Source organism: Saimiri boliviensis, chromosome 14, assembly GCF_048565385.1.
Source record: "Saimiri boliviensis isolate mSaiBol1 chromosome 14, mSaiBol1.pri, whole genome shotgun sequence".
NCBI lineage: Eukaryota > Metazoa > Chordata > Mammalia > Primates > Cebidae > Saimiri > Saimiri boliviensis.
This window is the reverse complement of record NC_133462.1, coordinates 37,941,448-37,944,554: the sequence shown is the minus strand read 5'-3', so window position 1 is coordinate 37,944,554 and position 3,107 is coordinate 37,941,448. Positions and strand designations below refer to the sequence as shown.

General features: G+C 46.1%; 1 protein-coding gene across 1 annotated transcript in view; it reads right to left on the bottom strand.

Annotated features, from left to right (window-relative positions):
- Positions 1-1,509: 1,509 nt before the first annotated feature.
- The window catches only part of MUC16 (mucin 16, cell surface associated), a 93,477-nt gene continuing 91,879 nt past the window's right edge, over positions 1,510-3,107 (bottom strand). Inside the window, exon 100 of the mRNA XM_010349602.3 lies at positions 1,510-1,690. Within this exon, the coding sequence (XP_010347904.3) occupies positions 1,595-1,690 (96 nt within the window). The 3' untranslated portion in view covers positions 1,510-1,594. The remainder of the gene's footprint in view (positions 1,691-3,107) is intronic.

The following is a 3,107-nucleotide window of genomic DNA, read 5'->3' as shown; positions in this document are numbered from 1 at the left end:
GCTGTGGCCATGTGACATGCTGGCCCTCCCTTAGCCTTCTGCCGTGATTGGAAGCTTTCTGAGACCTCCCCAGAAGCCGATCAGATGCTGGCATCATGCTTCCTGCACAGCCTGCAGAACTGTGAGCCAATTAAGCCTCTTTTCTTTATAAACTGCCCAGTCTCAGGTATTTATTTATTCTTTCTTTTTTTTTTTTTTTTTTTTTTTTTTGAGGCGGAGTTTCACTCTTGTTACCCAGGCTGGAGTGCAATGGCACGATCTCGGCTCACCGCAACCTCTGCCTCCTGGGTTCAGGCAATTCTCCTGCCTCAGCCTCCTGAGTAGCTGGAATTACAGGCACACGCCACCATGCCCAGCTAATTTTTTGTATTTTTAGTAGAGACGGGGTTTCACCATGTTGACCAGGATGGTCTCGATCTCTTGACCTCGTGATCCACCCGCCTCGGCCTCCCAAAGTGCTGGGATTACAGGCTTGAGCCACCGCGCCCGGCCCTATTTATTCTTTCTTTGAGACAGGATCTCACTCTGTCACCCAGGCTGCAGTCCAGTGGTACAATCACAGTTCACTGCAGCCTCTACCTCCCAGGCTCAGGTGATCCTCCCACCTCTGCCTCCCATGTAGCTGGGATTATAGGCACACACCACCATGCCTGGCTATTTTTAAAAGTCTTTTGAGAGACAGCATTTTGCCATGTTTCCCAGGCTGGTCTCCAATTCCTGGACTCAAGCAATCTGCCTGCCTCGGTCTCCCATAGTGTTAGGATTACAGGTGTGAGCTACTGGGCCCAGCCAGGTGTTTTTTTTTTTTTTTTTTTTTTTTTTTTTTTTTTGTTTTTTTTTTTTGAGACAGTCTCACTCTGTCACCCAGGCTAGAGTGCAGTGGCATGATCTCAGCTCACTGCAACCTCCGCCTTCTGGGTTCAAGTGATTCTTGTGCCTCAGCCTCCTGAGTAGCTGGGATTACAGGCATGCACCACCATGCCTAGATAATTTTTCTTTTCTTTTCTTTGCTTTGCTTTGCTTTTCTTTTTTCTTGAGATGGAGTCTTATTCTGTCGCCAGACTGGAGTGTAGTGGCACAATCTCAGCTCACTGCAAACTTTGATTAGTCTCCTGCCTCAGCCTCCCAAATAGCTGGGATTATAGGCATGGGCAACCATGCCCAGTTAATTTTATTTTGTATTTTTGGTAGAGAAAGGGTTTCATCAAGTTGGCCGGCCTGGTCTTGAAGTCCTGACCTCAAGTGATCTGCCTGCCTTGGCCTCCCAAAGTGCTGGGATTATAGGCGTGAGCCACCGAGCCCGCCCTGGTATTCCTTTATCCCAGTGCAAGAGCCAAATACAACCAGTTTCATCAATTCTGCTGTTCCTAAGGGATGCCATGGTGTGAAGCCACAAAACACAACTGGGAGTTGCCTTCAGGACTTCATGAAGGGGGAAGACTGTTCTCTTAGCCCAACATGAACCAGTCAAGGGTCATGTCAAGAAAGGCTCAGAGACTTGTGTCCAATCAATATGGTTTATTTCTGCTCCAGCTCAGCTTCTTTGCACCCTGGCTGGGGAAAAGGGACCCTGGGTGCCGGGAAGTTCCAGTCATTACAGGTCCTCCAGATCTAGGTGTGACTTGCAGTTGCCTGGGTGCTGTTGCCTGACGTTGTATTCTCCTTGCTTCTTTCGCCGGCAGGTGGTTGCCTGTGAGGGCGAGGAGGAGGCATGAGAATGGACTGGTCAGCCGTCCAGGGAGGGGACAGCCACAGGGGTGAGACTGTGGCCAAAGCCAGAGACCTGATGCTTCCTTTGTCTCCCTTCTTTGTTCCATTTACTTCTCCCTCTCTTCTTTTCCTCTTTTCACTACTTTCTTTTCTTCTCTCCTCTTGTTTTACTCTCAGTTTAAAAAAAGTTTTCCCCTCTGATATCCCCTTCATTTCTCTCTCCCCTTGCCCCTGAATTTCTTTACCAATATATCACAGATCTACCAATGATGTTTTTTTTTTTTTTTTTTTTTTTTTTTTTTTTTTTTGAGACAGAGTCTCACTCCATCCCCCAGGCTGGACTGCAGTGGCGTGATCTCAGTTCACTGCAACTGAGTTCAAGTGAGTTCAAGAGATTCTCCTGCCTCAACCTCCTGAGTAGCTGGGAATACAGGCACCCGCCACCACTCCCAGCTAATTTTTGTATTTTTGAGATGCAGTTTCACAGTGTTGGCCAGGATGGTCTTGATCTCTTCACCTTGTGAACCATCTGCCTTGGCCTCCCAAAGTGCTGGGACTACAGGCATGAGCCACTGCGCCCGGCCTGCAATGATCTATTTATCCATCATCTAGCCATCAGTATTTATTGATCTATCAATCAATTATATACCTATCAATAACTATCAATTATCTCTCATCTCTCAATCATCTGCTATTTATAATCTATCAATCATCTGTCGATCACCTGTCATCCATCAATCATCTATTTATCTATCATCTATTTAACAATATCTGTCAACTACCTATTACTTGTCAATTTATCATCTATCAATTACCTATAAGAATCATCTATTTATCATCTACTTATCAACTATCCACTAATCATCTATCAACTGTCAATCATCTATTTCCTATCTTCTGTCTAAATATCTTTTCTCTCTCATCTCATTCTCAGTCTCTTTCTCTCTGGCTTTTGCTAATGGTCTCAGCCTCTCCCTCTCTCTCCCTCCCTTCCTTCTCTATACTTGTCCAGCTTAACTGAGGCATAACTGACATAAAATAAATGGCACACATTTAAAATGAACGTTTTGGTAACTTCTGATCATACCTTATTGAACCATCACCACAATCAAGATAAGGAACATCCATCCATCATCCCCAAAACTTTACTCCTGGCCAGGTGTGGTGACCCATGCCTGTAATCCCAGCACTTTGGGAGGCCAAGGCAGGTGGATCACCTGAGGTCAGGAGTTTGAGATCAACCTGGCCAACATGGTAAAACTCCGTCTCTACTGAAAATACAAAAATTAGCTGGCTGTGGTGGTGCGCCCCTGTAATCCCAGCTACTTGGGAGGCTGAGGTAGGAGAATCACTTGAACCTGGGAGGCAGAGGTTGCAGTGAGCTGAGATGCACCATT